The sequence below is a fragment of the Artibeus jamaicensis genome, unplaced genomic scaffold, assembly GCF_021234435.1.
Source record: "Artibeus jamaicensis isolate MK-2021 breed Jamaican fruit bat unplaced genomic scaffold, CSHL_Jam_final contig_1539, whole genome shotgun sequence".
Lineage (NCBI taxonomy): Eukaryota > Metazoa > Chordata > Mammalia > Chiroptera > Phyllostomidae > Artibeus > Artibeus jamaicensis.
The window spans coordinates 1,046,690-1,062,683 of record NW_026521299.1 but is presented as its reverse complement, the minus strand read 5'-3'; the positions used below and the strand labels follow the sequence as shown (position 1 = coordinate 1,062,683).

Below are 15,994 nucleotides of genomic sequence, written 5' to 3'. Positions count from 1 at the left end.
ATTGAACCACTGGTGTAGATAGAGAAGAGGTCCAAGGACTGACGTAATAGTATGTCTGATGTGCAAACAAAGCGCTTGATGTTATCCAGAGCACCTTTACTGTGTTTTATTCTTATTCTAAACCCACAACACCCTTTCGAGTTTTATAGTTGTACTCTTCATTTGACAAACTAATCAGGAAGTTAAAAGTGACTTGCTCACATTCACACAGCAAATTGGGGCTGGGCCATGGGCTGGAACCTGGGGACCCAGTTTGAGTCTGATGTTCTAGACCACACTGGGATGAAGTCAGCTGGCAGAAGCAGTCTGTTGGCTGTTCTCTGAAGGTAGTTAGTTTATAACTGTGTCAGGTTGTAGAGATCTCCTTGTCCATCCTCAAGAGTTACAAAAGACTTCATGGTCAAGAAGGAGCAGTGCAGAGAGCCGAGGAGCCTGTGTGTCTCCCCTCACCCCTCAAGTTTGCTGGCAGATTAGCACATTCTGTACCAGGTGAGGTTTGCCAGGAGGCTCTGGTTTAATGATACTACAGTGAATCTCTTTTGAAAACCCAGCAGAGTCAGTAAAGTCCTGCCAGCCTTGCCAGTGTTTGAATTGGCATGGGTTATGTATGCGTTTAAAAAAATAAATTAAGCAAACAGTGAGAGCCTTAGAAAATGTCTTCTGTTGTTTGTAACATTGTCTGACTAAGAATAAAAATTATCTCCAGGACCTCTCCCTTTCGTACCTCAACAGCTTTAAAGCTGTTTAGCTCCGTTTTGTTTCGGGGCTCTCCGCAGTGCTGTAGACTAGGCTGATGCTGAACCATCTTAGAGCTGAAACAGAGTTAGTGTTCATGGTTGTCCAGAATATTTTATTTTGGTTATAAGGATACATTCTGTTCCCTATACTCTCAATGTAACATTTTAACTTCTGATGAAAGTTCTCCAGCTAGTACTAGTGAAGTTACAGGTTCAAGGAGACAAGAGTAACTGAAAGTGTGAGACATCATCTATATTCAGGTTTCAAATGGCTTCTTCCCAGCCAAGTCTGCTGTAACTGCATTCTGGCAGGACCAGGGGTGGAATGGAAGGTTACAAGCTGTTGTTTCTCAGGGGGAAGATGTGGGCTCTTAGAGCTCAGCTGCAAGTGAGACCTTTCTAAAGCTGTGGACATTTCCCCCGCAGAAGAAGGGGGTCCTGGGCTTCTGGTTGTGATTTTACTGTTCAGGGGTCAATTGAAACTGTTTGCTTTACACAGCAGTAGCTTGAATATCATTAGTCAATTAGTGAGGCCTCCTAGTTGGATGGTCAGCCTGTACTAATACTTTTCTTCAAAGAATTCACTTTCTGCCTACAAAGACGTGCCTAGTTCATAGGAAAGAATGAGAGCCAGTAAAGAGAAGTATATTGAGTCCCAGTTGACTTTTAAGTCCTCATAGGAGTTTGGAGGAAGGAGAAAGCAGTGAGGTTTGGAGTAGCCAGAAAAAATGATACCTTTTTGGATGATAGATTCAAGCTCAATTGGAAGGAAGAGGAACCACATACAGGAAGGCCCAGAGGTAGCCAGGCAAGGTGCGTTAATGGGCACTGGCCAGCCTGGCGTGGTGGGGTGTGCTTAAAGAGGGTAGGGCAAATTTTGGAGGAAGATCTTTGAAAGCCAAGCAAAGGAGAGTTTACTTTTAATGTGAAAGGAAACAGTAGCAGCGTTACTTCTGAACAGAGGAGTGGCAAGGTGAAACCAATTAGGGCTGAATGGGACCAGGGAGAGACCACTGTTCTCCTAAATCTGCCAGCCACGTGAAGGGTGGGGGGCACGGGGGGTGATGCTGTGAATTCATTGTAAGAGAAATGGGGGAATACAATGACATATAAGGAAAGGGTAGTTGACAAAAGGTGACAGAAGCCCAAGTGGAAATTCTGGGGGGAAATGGGACCAGCAGCTTCACCTGGTACCTCAGCAGGACCCCCACAATGTAGCACCAGCGGCCACATGGCTCAGAACTTAGGTAAATTCGTCTCCTCTCAAGTGCCCTCCCAAGTGAGATAGTTGCCAGTTCTTCCTTTTTAGGGACTTCCTCTACAGGAGGATATGGCCACGAGAGAGCTGTCTGCCAGCGTCCCACCTGGACTCAGGCACAGAGAGCAAATAGCTTTTTCTGAAACCTTTACCGAAAGGGAGGTCACACTTCAGCCAGTGTCAGTCCAAAAAATGTAGGACTTTACATTTTTTAAAGATTTTTTAAAAATTATTTTTAGAGAGGGGGGAAAGAAGGGAGAGACACATCAGTGTGCGAGAAGTATATTGATAGGTTGCCTCTCACATTCCCCCACGGGGGACCTGGCCTGCAACCCAGGCATGTGCCCTGAATGGGAATCGAACCAGCACCCAGCCAGGGCTCCTTGTAGAACTTTAGATAATGTGGTCTCATTCACAGTTACACTTGAGTTGTACTCTTCATGGGAGAGGTGAAGGCTCTAAGAGTTGCCTTTGGATGCATGAGGAAGAAGGGTGGACACATGGTGAAGGCTTGGGGGTGGGCAGGCAGGGTGGGAATGGACGTCTAGATGAGAAGGACCCCAACAGGGCTGTAGAAGTTAATTAAGAGCAACAGAAAAGGTGTGTTACAGAGGTAAGCATAAAAATGGTTTCACAGGGCTTTTTAAAAATCAGTTCGGCACGCTTATAACTGAATCAAGCTTTTTAAGCGCAGTTATGGCACAACCAGAAGGCCGTGGACTGAGCCGTCCCACCATCAGTCCCTCAGGCCTTATTTTCTTTCCTTGGGCTTGTTTTCACATTCATCCTCAGCCAGTACATAAAATATGTCTTTGAAGTTTTGAGGACTGTCACATGAAAGTGGCTTGAACACCAGGGTTAAAGCATCTGCAGGAGTTCCGATCGTGCTGACATGGCACCACTGTTCCACTAGAAGCCTCCTCGGGCTGTGGCCACCATCAAGGGAAAGGCCCTAACCCTCACATGTGGCTCAGTTGCTTGGGTGTCGTCTGCAAACCAAAAGGTTGCTGGTTTAATTCCTGGTCTGGGCATGTGTCTGGGTTGCAGGTTCAGTCCCTAGTCAGGGTGCGTACAAGAGGTAACCAGTCAATGTCTCTCACATCAGTGTTTCTGTCCCTCTCTTCTTCCCTCCCTTCCCTTCTCTCTGGGCATTGCCCTCATCCATTACTCCAGTTCATACTTGACTTCTAATGAATGAAGGACTGACAAATTTGATCAAGGCAGTCAGCCTCTGGCCCTTGCCAGCCAAGGGCCCCCTCTACCTCCACCCCCACCCCATGAACAGGGCTTCATCACACTATGTTTGCAGGACAGGATCAGGCCAGACCTTAGTACTAAACCCTGTATTCTGTTTGTATACAGTGCACATAAGTGATAGAAAAGGAGCCCTGGCAGGTGTGGCTCAGTGGATTGAGTGCTGGCCTGCAAGCCGAAAGGTCACCAGTTCAATTCCCAGTCAGGGCACAAGCCTGTGTTGAGTACAGGTCCCCAGTTGGGGTGTACAAGGGCAACTGAATGATGTTTCTCTTCCTCTCTTTCTCCACCTTTTCTCTCTCTCTAAGAATAAATACAGTCTCTTAAGAAAGAAAGAGGGGGGTGGAGGAAAAGGAGCACTAGGTGGGCGGAACTGGCCCAGGAAATAAGGAGGACCCCCTCCTCCCCCATGCTCCCATGCAGCCCTCAGCATCCACGGGCAGAGCATGTGACTTCACAGCCAGGTGGCAGGCGCTCCTGTCCGTTTGTTAAAGGTTCTCTGTGAACCTTTCTGTTTATTTAAAGTAAATCACAAATAAAAGCAAAATAAAGACAGGTATGCGAAAGTTGCTTGTTGTGGTGCTTACACTAAACTACAGTTTTCATAAAGAAAAGAGCAACCCAGAAAGCCCTCGTGAGACATCCTTGTTACTTACGTCAGGAATTTGAGCCTTCTTGTTTCTTTTCTCCCGGAAAGTTAGTAACAGAGATAGCTCACTGGTGCAAAGTATTTTGCAGTTGATTCATTAATCTTACTTATATCCGACTCTTAAAAATAGTTGACAGAAATAGGTTTCATACTCAAAAGAGGGAAGCTTGCCCTTCAATAGCACTATATTTCCTACTGTTGAAAACTGATGAATAAACTTTTTTAAAAATTCTAGCTGAAATACAACTAGTTTTCTGGGTGTTAGTATTTTAATATACAGTTAATGTTTCCCCTCTGTGATAAATTTTTAATACTCCATTTTGGAAAAGTTATTTTGATTTCTGCAAAATTTTAGATCTTTTAAGATACTGCAGGTGAATATTTGCACAGTTTTGATGATAACCAAACCACTGCTAGGAGCGACCCTGCTGCTCCACAGGGGCACCTGGAAACTGCTGCCAAAAACCAGTCAGTGGCTTTTTTTCAGATTTACTTTGAGAACAGAACCATAGGTACTGGGTCTGTCCGTCTGTCTTTCTGTCTTTCAATTATTTATTTGTTTGTTTGTTTGTTTAGAGGTGGGGGAGGGGAGGGCCAGAGAAAGGGAGAGAAACATCAATGTGTGGTTGCCTCTCACATGCCCCTAACTGGGGACCTGGCCTGCAGTTGAGACATGTGCCCTGACTGGGAATCGAACCTCAACCCTTTGTTTCACAGGCCAGTGCTCACTCCATTGAACCACACCAGCCAGGGCCATAGGTACTGGATCTTAAATTTTTCTTCCAGGAGATTGTGATAAACAAGACTGAACTTGTGTTCTATGTCTGTAAATGTTTTTGTTCCAAAGTATTTTAGAAAACTAGCCAAATTATAGCTTTCAGTGATTCCATCATGGAAGTGCAGCTTCTGACCTGACCCAGTTACTGGAATCTTTCACCCTGGTCAAGTCCAAAGCACTAAGGAGCAGGGAGGCCCCATGTGTATTATCTGGTGAGGATGGAGCTTCTGTGCTTTTAAGAGGGCTCACCTGCCCTGTAGCCAAGTAGTGGTTGGGTCCCAGGACTCAGAGCTACAACCACTGTTAATGAAAGGCTTAGGGGAGGTTGAGGCAAACACACAACACCTCAACCCCTGTGGACATAAAGGCTGTCTCTCTCTCTCTCTCTCTCTCTCTCTCTCTCTTCCCGCCCCCCCCCTCCCAGGAACACTTCTTGTTCCCTAACACAGCAGTCCCCAACCTTTTTGGCACCAGGGACCGGTTTTCTGGAAGAGTTTTTCCACAGCTGGGGCTGGGGGGTTGTTTTCGGGATAATTCAAGTTCATTACATGCAAGCTGACCTCCTCCTGTGCAGTCCGGTTCCTAACCGGCCTAGACCACTACCGGTTCACATCCATCCCAGAGATTCAGGACCTCTGCCCTAATGGATATGAGGCTACTCCAAGAAATGCAGCTTTAGAAGACCCATTTCTGTGTAAGTTGGGTAGGTGCAGGAGAATTGACCTTCAGACCTGGAGTCAGATAAAGGAGTTCTTTTCTGGGTCTGATTATTTATACCCTGTTGGCATGGATAAAACCAGCTTTGTTGCTAGTGCTGCATCTGTGGGGAGAAGTGGTCCTCACAGAGAGGAGGACCTATGTCGGACTCACTGAGTGATGTAGTCATGCTGGTGGCTTCAGTTTTTGCTTGAGTTGGGAGTGTAGTTCAGGTCTCTGTAGTACCATCCAATGTGTCCCTCCCTGGACCTGTTTTCCTTAGTAGTGGTGCAGCTGTTACAGGAGAGATGTTGGTGATGCCAGGTCAGTTAAAATATCTGGCATTCACTTTTCCTACAGGTAAAAGTGGAATTGCTAGGCCCCAGAAGAGAGTTAATGTTTTCTGTTTTGCCAAACCCTACTCTTAGACTGGGGTTGGAGGCATTAGCCACCAGAGCCTATTACACCAAGTCTTGGAACTCCAGTAGAACCTGAACTATAGATGGGCCCCCTGTTTCAATTGTACCTCCATCCCACTGTTAGGAAGGGCACTTCCCACGTGGCCTCCTGCTATGGGATGTCTTGGAAGAGGAGTTTTTGAAATCTCCACCATGGTTTTTTTTTTTTTATGACCAGTGTGCATTGCCTGTGCTCTGTGACCCACATGTTACACCTGTACTCTCGTGTGTGTGAAATCTGGGTGGTAAAGTGGTTTTGAAATAGAATTGGCTTTCTCTCCCTTTCTTGAAGTGATGGTAGGTAATTTGAGGAGAAGGAAAAGAGAGCTTGTTCTCAAGCCGCCTTTCTGTACCAGTTCAACAACACCAATATGCCATTCCCTGGGTGAAAGGGAATTAGGTAGCATTTTTCTTTCCAAAAGGCACAGAAGCTCAGTCAGTAAATGAAAGACCAGCAGTAACTCCGTAGTCTAGGCTGGTTAAATGGTGTAAGGGTGGGGCACTGAGGTGGAAGTCCGAAAATGCCCATGTCTTCATCCTTCCCTCTGCCAGTAGCACAGGACCTGTCTTGCATGTCTGTAGAGCGGTGGCGTGCAAACAGCTCCTTGAAAAGTCATACATTCCCTTCTCCAACCACTGCGGGCAAGTTTGAAAGCTAGTATGTCCTTTACGAAATCCCATGTGAAATGTGTGGAGCTTTGGCCTGTAAGGCGGTTAAATTTGAGGTAAAAGGGGAACTATTTCATAGAAAACAAATGCTGTTTTGAGGTTTTCTTTTCTATTCTTTTTTTCCTATACAGAGACCTTTGAACATTGTATTGGTTTTAAATCTTATGGGAATCTAACTAAGCCTTTACTGCTTCCCTTGAGTTGTTCCAGATGAATGGATGCTGTTGGGAAGCACTGAGAGCGCTTAGCTTTAAGGGCAGCTTATTTTAAGCTTCTTTACTTGCCACCTGTGGTGTGTGTGACCCCGTGACCAGGCCCCATAAAGGGGAGTCTGAGAGCCCTTTGCTGCCCTGCCCCCGCTTGGTTGAGTGGGTAGGTGCCATGGCTACTGAGATGGTTATGGCATTAGCTTGCTTGCTAGAGGCATGATTGGCTTAGAGGCTGGCAAGAAATGTGGCGTTTTGGCATTTTAAGCACTAGTGTGCTACTTTCCAGCTGTGCCCTTGATCAGGTTACCACACCTTTCTGAGCTTAGAGATCATACTTGTTCCAATGGATCTTTGTAGGATGTAAGAATTAAAGAGAACATGTTAAAGTGCCAAAGCAGCACCTGGCACATAGTTGACGCTCCATTGGTGTTGGCGTGCCTGGCCTCCAAATACACCTTCGGCTCTTTTGTGCAGCAATACCACCAAGCATCTCTCTAGTTGGTCTTTTGTGCCTATATGTCAGGGTGGGTGAGCTAAGCAAAAACAATTTCAGTGCTTTTCACTGAAAAAAATATGGGAACTTTAATCTCATGTTTCCTAAGAATGTGGCAGCTTTGACTTCTTGCCTAAGCATGACCAAAGGGCATTTTTTTCCCCTTTTAAGCCTCCTGAGCCAAGGCATTTTGTGTCAACTCCTAGAACTTTAAACCTGGCAAGATTTAGGGAGGAACCTGAGATCCTGTGAGGGGAAGGGACCTTACTCAAGGTCACTTGGTGAGCTGGTGCAGAGCCGAGAGCAGAACCCAGATCTCCTCTCCTCTTGTGACACCATCTGTACCCACAGCAGTGGGGAGTGAGACCTGTGCGCGGCCTCTAACCACCTCCAGAGAGCCCAGCCCCTCCTGGGGCCTGGGAAGCTGTGACCAGATGGATGGCATGACCCAGGCTGTTGTGTCCCCAGGCCTCAGTAGCTGTTTAAAAACTTGGTTTTAGAAGGGCTAATATTCCTGTGATCTAGAGGAGCCTGACACTCCTGGTAGTAGCCTGAGAAATCCCTTCTTCATTCCGTTATGATTCAGCAGATACTTACTGGGTGTCTGCTGAGGGCCAGGCGATGTGCTGGGAGATGGCAGCAAACAGTCAAACTGAAACGAGATTCTAACCACTGGCAGCCCTGCAGCCAAGCACTTCCATTTCTTTTAAAGAAATGCATCGTCTTTTTTAAGATTTTACTCATTTTTAGACAAGGGGAAAGAGGGGGAGAGAAACATAGAGTAGTTGCATCTTGCACACCCCCCAACCAGGGACTGGCCCAAAACCCAGGCGTGTACCCTGACTGGAAATCAAACAGACACCTTTCGCACCCACAACTTCAATGCACTGAGCCACACCAGACAGAGCAAAATGTGTCGTATTTTAAGGCAATGAAATTTTGGATGCCCACATTCCATCAAGCTAATGGAAAATGTCATCTCAGTCATTATGCCTCCTCCCTGCAAGTTTTACCTAGATTCAGGATTCTTAATGTAGTTGTCAAGTCAAGGAAGCCCCTTTCTGGTCATTTGGTTACAGCTTAGGTGACTGCTCCCTGTTCCCCTTTGGTCCTTTTGGTCCAAAGGGCCCCCTGCTACTGCTTCTGGGCCAGTTTGGGGGTGTGGGACCCCAGTGAGGTTAGTCACCAGTTACCTTTGCCCTCTCAGTCTTGGCATTGACCAGGTTTTTTTAGGGAGCACACTCCAGGTGGGGCTGGGAGTGGATGAGTCACAGGTCATCCTACACCAATTTCATGCAGCTGCCTTTGGTGTTGGCACATCTTAACTAAAGGAAGATGTGATGCCTTCTCCACCCAGCCAAGCAGCATAGAAAATGCCTTTGAGAATTTGGAATAAACCTTACCATGTGACAAGGGAGAGGCATTGTGGAGAGAAAGAAGATCAGACTTGGATTTGAACCTTGGCTCTGCCATTTGACTTTGAACGAGACTCTTAGTCTCTGTAGTCAAATGGGCATTTGTCAAATGGGTGTGATAATACTCACCTGGCTGTTGAGATGGGGAGTAAAGAAAATGTATGCAAAGCTCCTAATGTCCGGGCCTGGTACCCAGCTGCCCACTAAATAGTCACTTCTCTGCTGCAGTTTTTTGGTTGTTGATAGAAGTGTCATTAGACCCTGGCTGGTGTGGTTCAGTGGACTGAGCACCGGCCTGAGAACCCAAAGGTCACCTGTTCATTTCCCACTGAGGGCACATGCCTGGGTTGCAGGCCAGGTTCCTGGTTAGGGGCATGTGAGAGGCAACTGATTGATGTTTCTCTGGCACATCGATGATTCTCACCCTTTCTCCCTTCCTTCCCCTCTAAAAATAAATAAAATCTTTAAAAAAAAGTGTCATCAGCCAGTAGTGGCTTCCATTGTGGAAATTAAGGTGCAGAAAGTGGATCTTTAGCTGAGAAACTGAGATATTGTCAAGAAGGAAAGAAGGCTTTGAGACCTAGGTAGAGGAAGGTTGGTACCGATTGACCTAGAACTTTGAAAATGAGGAGTCTCTCCCCCAGCACCCCCCCCCATCTTTGGATGGTATGAGTGAGTGAGAACACTTAGGAACTTAAAATATACTGATATTTGGATTGCGGGTTTTTTAATTTACAGATTGCCTTAGCAGCAATAGTGGTTTCCTCTAATTTTATTTTTGTAAGACTTTATTTATTTATTTTTAGACAGGGAGAAGGGAGAAAGAGAGAAACATCAGTGTATGGTTACCTCTTGCATGCCCCCCACCAGGGACCTGACCCGCAACCCAGCAATGTGCCCTGACTGGGAATTGAACCAGCCACCCTTTGGTTCACAGGCTGGCACTCAATCCATTGAGCCACACCAGCCAGGGCTAGGTTTTTGGGGCTTTTTTTTTAAGATTTTATTTATTTATTTTTAGAGGGGAAGGGAGGGAGAGAAACATTAATATGCGAGAGAAATGTCATCGCAGGTCCCCAACCTGGGACCTGGCCCCACAACCCAAACATGTTCCCTTGACTGGGAACCAAACCAGTGACCTATGGGGTTTGTGGGCTGGCACCCAAGTCACAGAGCCGCACTGTCTAAGGCTGAAATGTGCTGATGTTTGGCCTTCTGAGGTTTTGCATGGTGAGGACAACCCTCAAGCCTTGTCCCTGCCTTGGAGTTTCCTTATGCCTCACCGGGAATCATAGATTCTTTAACTTGGCTTTGGTTGTCACATTGTACCTGCTGTGTTTACTATCACTGACTGTGTTCACTCTCTTCCAGGGGCTCCACGGGCCTTACCCTTTTGGCCAATCTTAAACACCCGTGGTCAGCGAGAAGAAAAACTAACAAAAGACAGAAGGTTGACTTTGGTGGCGGGCGGGCAAGGGGTTCCTCTGGATTGCAGACCACATCGCACGGACCTCTGGCTCTGATCGTCCACCCTGGAAGAAGAGGAAGAAGCAGAACAGACTGGTTTTGAGTAAACTCAGTGTGCATGTGTGAGTGCTGAATCGCTGGAGTGGTGTTGAGGCTACCAGGAAGAGATCCACGCAGCCACCTCGGGTTTTGTTTATTAGGCGTCAGTCTAACACGTCACTAGGCCGCTCGGGAAGGGGAAAAAAGCCATCTTTTTGAACAAAAATTATTTTGCCTACAGACAGGTTGTAGTTTTGAGCACATGTTAATTTTTCCCCTCTTTCTACACTTTTATTTTTTTAGATAAAGGATAACATACTCCTTGTAGAATAGCCGCTTGCTCCGGAACGGTTCAGGTTGGGAGCCGCGCGGTATGTTTGGGGCTCCGGGCAGTGCTGCAGGGGGGCATCTGCCGCGCCACGTGATCCAGAGTCTGATGGCATCAGCCCTTTTCCTCTTCTTTTCTCTTCCATCTTTGTTGATTTACACCTCTGACATCTGTAATTGTCAACCCTGTGGCTTGTTACCATCAGAACCTCTCTGAAGACCAAACTTACCTGTGTGGCCAGCAGAGGAAGCCTGAGGACAGGCCTCAGATGATGTGGGAGTTTCTAAGGCTGAGAGGTGTCCTTCTGCACACACTTGCCACAGACTGCTTTTCTCCCGTTTTTCTCGTGTCAGAAATGCCATCGTGCTTATTGCTCTTGGGAGTCTGCATCCACAGTGGCCCCCGTTCGCTCTGGGAGCAGTGCCTCTGTGCCTCATATAGGGGCGTGCCACATGCACACTCACGGACGTTGGTGCAGCTCACCAGCAAGTGGGAAGTAAAGGTCCCATGCTTCTCTGTTGTCACACAACTCCCTTCCCTGTGTTTTCTCTCACTGTCTTTTGTGGCGTTTTCATAGCCTGTTGGTAGAGGCTGAGCTGTTAGGTATGAAAATACAGCCACAGATGGGGAACTTGCCATGGGAAGGGCCCGAGTTACTGACTCTGTGGTCTCGGAGACCACGTTTCGGTGGAAATGAGAGGACCCTCATCCTGAGCAGGATGCGTGGTTACCGGGAGGTGGTGGGCAACAGGCAGCCCAGCCAGAGCACAGGCTGGTTGGCTGGTCGCCCGCTGGGGCAGGAGGCCCCAACGGCTTCCTGTGGATTCCGAGCAGGTTGAGATGTGGGTGTCTCCATGGGGAGCTCAAACCAGGCTAGAAAAGCTGTCTGCCAAAGATACAAGAATATGCAAAGTCCCTCTTCTCTTCTCACCCCTCCTTCCCTCAAGTGTTGGTTGGTTTGGAAGCCAGGGGTATGGATCTAGGATCTAGGGCTCAGTTGCCTGTCTGTTATCACACCCCAATCCACCCTGGGGGTGTGAGTCAAAGAGGGAGACCAGGTGATGGGTGGCTGCAAGGGGTCATATAGCCTAGGTGTGGGTGAAGGTCTGCCTGCCTGTCTGTCTCTGTTTGGGTGTGTGAGTTCAAAAAATGTGTGTTGTTTGTTCCTCCTCATCCTCTTCCGAGACTGTTTTTTAAAAGCTTGATTGTGAGCGATAAGCTTGTATGAAATAAACCCTTTTGCCTTCCCTCCTCCCCCCAAAATAAAAGGGGGGATATATTTTGGTCCACTGGAGAAGCCCCGGGGGAGAGTGGAGCCAGCCTGCTGAGCAGGGCAGTACGGCTCGGTCTGGGCTGGACCAGGACTCACACTGGGATGCCCACGTTTTATGCACATGAAGAGTACCCCATTTCTGAGCAGAGCAGAGGGGTGTCCCTGTCAGGTGCCCTAGCCAGGGGCTCATGATAGCTTTTTGGCTGAGGGCCCTGTTAGGCCCAGACTGCCACTTCGTTGGTGCCAACCTCCTGGGACACTGCCACCCTAGAGCCCGCCCATGCCTAGCATTCTTCTCGTTTGATAGTCCTCAGAGTGGCGTGTCTCCAGCTGCCCCTGGCAGGATCATGGGGGCTCTCTATCACCTGGTTTCCTCGCTTCCTCATCTGCCCCGCGCAAGGTGCCCCTTCCCCATTTCCCAGGAGGTGCCCGCCTGCCACTGTTCAGCAGAGACAGTGCTGCTGCTTTTGCTTGTAGGCACCCTGACCTGGCAAGGTGACTGTCCCAGTCATGCTGGCTTCCCTCCTGAGAACAAAATAATTTCTGTACACATCTTTACAGAGGGCCAGAGCAAGCACAAGCCATGGAGTAGGGGCAGGAGTCCATGGCTCTCCTGGACCAGGGGTTAGCTGTACCGTTCATTCCACCTTCACTCACTGGTGTGAGCCTTCCTCACTGCTAGTGGGGTCGCATAGGCTGCCTTCTCAGCCCCAGTAGCCTCTGCTCTTCTTCACTGAATAGCAGCTGTCTGTGGGCAGGACCACCAGTGTCGGACCCCCAAAGTGAGGTAGGCACCATCTTTAGGGGCCTAAGTCCAGTGAGGGAGGCGGAGGGGCTCCAGCTTGGGAAGAGCCCATCTGTGTGCATGGGGTGAGGTGTGCGGATGTGTGTGCACACGTGCATGCCCTTTTATTTTTTTGTCATGGGGACAGTTGAATTCAGGGCATTTTTCTGCAAGAAACAGATTTCTCTCCCTCTATAAGGACTGGCTATAACCTGAAACCCATCTAAGGCACTTCCAACCTAGAAAGAACCTAAGCAAGACAGCCGGTGTGGCCAGAGGGTGACCAGAGTGGGGAATGGGCATGAGAATGAACAGCTCCCCAAGTCCAATCTGAGCCCCTTGCAGGAGAGGATGGTGGGGTTGCTGAGGCTCAGAAAAGCACTCAATTCCCCCCCACCCCCACCCCACACACACCCTGCCTTGCCTTGCCTTTGTGTCCTTGGGTGAATGCTGAAGCAGCAGTGGCCGCGCTCCCCGCGACGGGTGTGTAGTAAGCAAGCTGGGTGGGTTTTTGTGCTGGGGCCTCGTGGTGCCTGGGAGGAGATGAAGATGAGGAGGTATTTCCTTACTGTATAAATGAATATTTGTATGATTAAATTAACACACACCAAAAACAATTTTCACATGTGTCAGTGAGTTTTATTGTTCTCTGAAGCCCCATGTACCTGTTTAGCCCCATAGCGGCTCTACAGTGTACACTGTTGCTTTCTGGGTTTCTCCCTTCTGCATGCGGGAAAAGTGAGACCCTGAGGTTCATTATACATTTGGGAAATTGGTCCTGGGGTTACAGTGAGATCTGCTGCCCTTCCTAGGTCTCCAGGGTCCCATGTGTCTTTTGAGTCCTCCTCCGTCCCGCCTTCACTGTGGGTCAGGCACGTGGCTCAGGGAGAACACACAGCACGGTGGACGTCTTACAGACTGGGAGACAGACAGGGCCAGGTCTGGGGGGAGTCCTCAGTTCCACCGGGGCTCCAGCATCCTAGAGGGAATAATACATCTTTATTTTGTGTTTTTGGTGGTGGTGCCCCAGGCTCTCCTCGTGGTATGCGATGGATTAGGAGAGTTTCTGCAGACTGCCTGGGGTCCTAGGAGTCAGGTAGGGATCACACTCCCAGGCAATTAGCAGGCAAACATGGAAGCTACTCCACATTCTTACGTGAGACAGTCCCGACCTTGGCCAAGAGCAAAAGAGGTGCATTACACATTGTCAGCATGAAAAACTTAATTGGCAAATATGATGCAAATGGTGGGTTCACTGGATCCATTTCTTCTGGTCTGTAGCACTCTTAAGGGCTCAGAATTCAAGTTTTTCCTCAGTCACAACATCACCCCTCTGCATTGACAAGAAAGTGAGATCAGAGGGGAGGAGGGAGTTGCTTGGGTCCTACACACTTGAACCCATGCCCTCGGTTCCCAGGTGCTGGCACGGCTTTCACTGAAACTGCAGACCCCTAAATTGGGTCTTCACCTTGGCTGGCAAAGCTGTGTGTAGTGTTCTGAACTACAGTGGACGTGGATGTGAGCAGTGTCTCTAGGGGGTGTGGGTCCAGGGTCAGGGACTCCCTGGCCAGTTCCCTGTGGGCAGCTCAGTGAAAGAACCTGTGTCCAGAGACCCGCATGAGGAGAATGGAGGCACCACAAACGAGCTGGCCCCTGCCCCAGGGGCCTGAATGTGACTCCTGTTTCTCTGGGTAACCTGACCACAGCTGTGGTGAGGGGGCTGGAAGACTGGCTGGAGACCCCGGGGGAGCGCCCTAGTCCGAGCCCCTAGGACCGTGTCAGCGCACCCACATCCTGCTTCCTTCCAGGTGCCCACAGCTGTTTGTTCTCTGCAGGAGAGGGGCCCCCACCCTGTCTTCTGGCAACTCAGACCCACTCGCAGGCCTTCCCCAGCACCCTTGCCGCTGGACAGTTATTTGCTTGGCAGAATGTTTGTCTTTGGGGCTGTAACCTGTCGAGAAGTCACCAGGCCCTGGGAGAAGGGAGCGGGTTTGATGGTAGCTCCTGGCCTGAGCCATTCCCACGGGGGCTAGATGACAGGGAGGGGGCTCTCAGTTGAGCTTTCACCTGGCGGGGGAGGCAGGGGAGGCAGTGGTCTGGGCCCAGCCCTCCTGGCAAAGCAAACAGGTCTTCTCAAGCCACCTCCCTGCCCCAGCTCAGGTTGTACCTGGCTGCCTCCCACCTTGTTCTCCAGAAGGCCCCTCCCGCAACTGCATGCTGTGATCTAGCCACTTTCCCAGACATGACGCCACCCCATGTCCAGTCCTGTCTGGCAACCAGGGGCACTCAGGGCAGCCCTTTATTTCAAAATGGGAGTGGAAGAGGGAGCACTCGAGCTTACTTTGAGACTGGAAGAATGGGAGTTGGGGGTTGGGGTCCAGAGAACAGACCATGACAGCTAGCATGACCGATGGGTTTCAGGTGACTGAAATGGAGATGTGGTGGCTGAGAAACTACGGATTTCCTTAGTGTCATTTTATTCTTACATTTTTATTTTTAGAAGGGATGGGAGGGAAAAAGAGGGTGAGAAACATCAATGTGAGAGAAACATCGATTGGCTCCCCCAATCAGGGACCAAACCCGCAAGCCAGGCATCTGCCCTGATTGGGAATTGAACCGGCAACCTTTCACTTTGTAGGACAGTGCTCAACCAACTGAGCCGCACTAGTCAGTCTTAATATTTTTTTTAGCTTAGTTCTGATCTGGGGAAGTGCTTCTTAAACTTGGATGTCATCCACCATTAGATGGAATTTGAAGTCTCAGGATTAGATGAAATCATCAAAGGAGTGTCCGAGAGTTTGGCCTCGTCTGTCGTACTTTCCCATAAAGCTTACTTGTTGCCCCAGCTTCCAAAAGACCCCTCATCAGACTCGGAGCTCTGATGGCTGCAGTTGGCCTCTCTCGTCCTGTCTCTAGACCCTGCTGGTCATTCCTGTAGCTGGGTATGAAGACGACAGGGTCTAGATGCTGTCCAGGCCAGCAGTGGCCCCACCCAGGAGCCAGGTACAAGGGCACAGAGTAAAGCCAGGCCCCTGGCGCGTTGCTGCCTGATTCCTGTGGTCCTATCCTCCCAAGGGTGGTCTAGGGCCCTGGAGTCAGGTGTTAGGAATTCCTCCTACTGAGCCGTGGGTAAGAAAGAGGCAGAGAAGGGCGGGGCGGGGGGCGAGAGTGGGGCCATGCTTGCCTGCACCAAGCCCCCAACAACCAAGTTGCTGAGCCCTGGTCAGCAACCAGGACACCCAAGATGCCTGAAAGGCTGGGCTGCCGCTGCCCCAAGCCTCTCAGAAGCTCCCCCTCCCTGCCCAATACACACACACTAGACAGTGAGACGGCAAGAGCCAGGAGGGGAGTGCCGCCTTCGGGTGAGGCTGCCCCGAGGCGTACCAGGTGGGAGCGGGGATGTGGACGGCCTGGGCATGTGGCGGGGCCTTTGGAAGGATGGACCCCAGGCTGGCCAGCCTCCCCCGGCAAGTATGCTTCCCAACCC

At 49.4% G+C, this 15,994-nt stretch overlaps 1 protein-coding gene across 3 annotated transcripts in view; it reads left to right on the top strand.

Annotated features, from left to right (window-relative positions):
* ILRUN (inflammation and lipid regulator with UBA-like and NBR1-like domains) overlaps positions 1–10,121 on the top strand; it is a 103,468-nt gene extending 93,347 nt beyond the window's left edge. For all 3 annotated transcript variants that reach the window (XM_053669044.1, XM_053669042.1, XM_053669043.1), the window contains one exon: positions 9,988–10,121. In XM_053669044.1, the coding sequence (XP_053525019.1) occupies positions 9,988–10,023 (36 nt within the window). In that variant the 3' untranslated portion in view covers positions 10,024–10,121. The remainder of the gene's footprint in view (positions 1–9,987) is intronic.
* The last annotated feature ends 5,873 nt before the right edge of the window (positions 10,122–15,994 follow it).